At 62.1% G+C, this 301-nt stretch overlaps 1 protein-coding gene across 1 annotated transcript in view; it reads right to left on the bottom strand.

The window, feature by feature from the left end:
• Positions 1–168, bottom strand: part of EMILIN3 (elastin microfibril interfacer 3) — a gene marked incomplete at its 5' end in the record, with an annotated part of 4,824 nt that extends 4,656 nt beyond the window's left edge. The window contains one exon of the mRNA XM_009872252.1: positions 46–168. Within this exon, the coding sequence (XP_009870554.1) occupies positions 46–168 (123 nt within the window). The remainder of the gene's footprint in view (positions 1–45) is intronic.
• Positions 169–301: the final 133 nt, after the last annotated feature.

Raw genomic sequence — 301 nt, 5'->3', positions numbered from 1 at the left:
GCTGGAAGGGGAAGGGAGCCACGACCCAGTGTGCCCCGTACTCACAGCACTTTCCCCGGGCACTTGGGTCCCCAGCTGCACTTGTGGTACTCGGCTTTGACGTAGCTCTCGGCCCCGTCCTGCAGTGTGCACGTCACATTGCGCTGCACCACATAGGCACAGTAGCTCCTAGGGGAAAGCACAGCAAGATACTGTCACCCCAGCAGCGCCCCGGCTGTTCAATGCGTCCCCAGGAAGGTCTCCCTGCCCCATCTGATGCTGCTGGCAAGATCCCTGGGGCTAGGGTAGGAGTTGGAGGGAC

Source organism: Apaloderma vittatum, unplaced genomic scaffold (genome assembly GCF_000703405.1).
Source record: "Apaloderma vittatum isolate BGI_N311 unplaced genomic scaffold, ASM70340v1 scaffold25686, whole genome shotgun sequence".
Lineage (NCBI taxonomy): Eukaryota > Metazoa > Chordata > Aves > Trogoniformes > Trogonidae > Apaloderma > Apaloderma vittatum.
The sequence above is the reverse complement of the archived record's forward strand: the minus strand, read 5'-3'. Positions and strand labels throughout refer to the sequence as shown.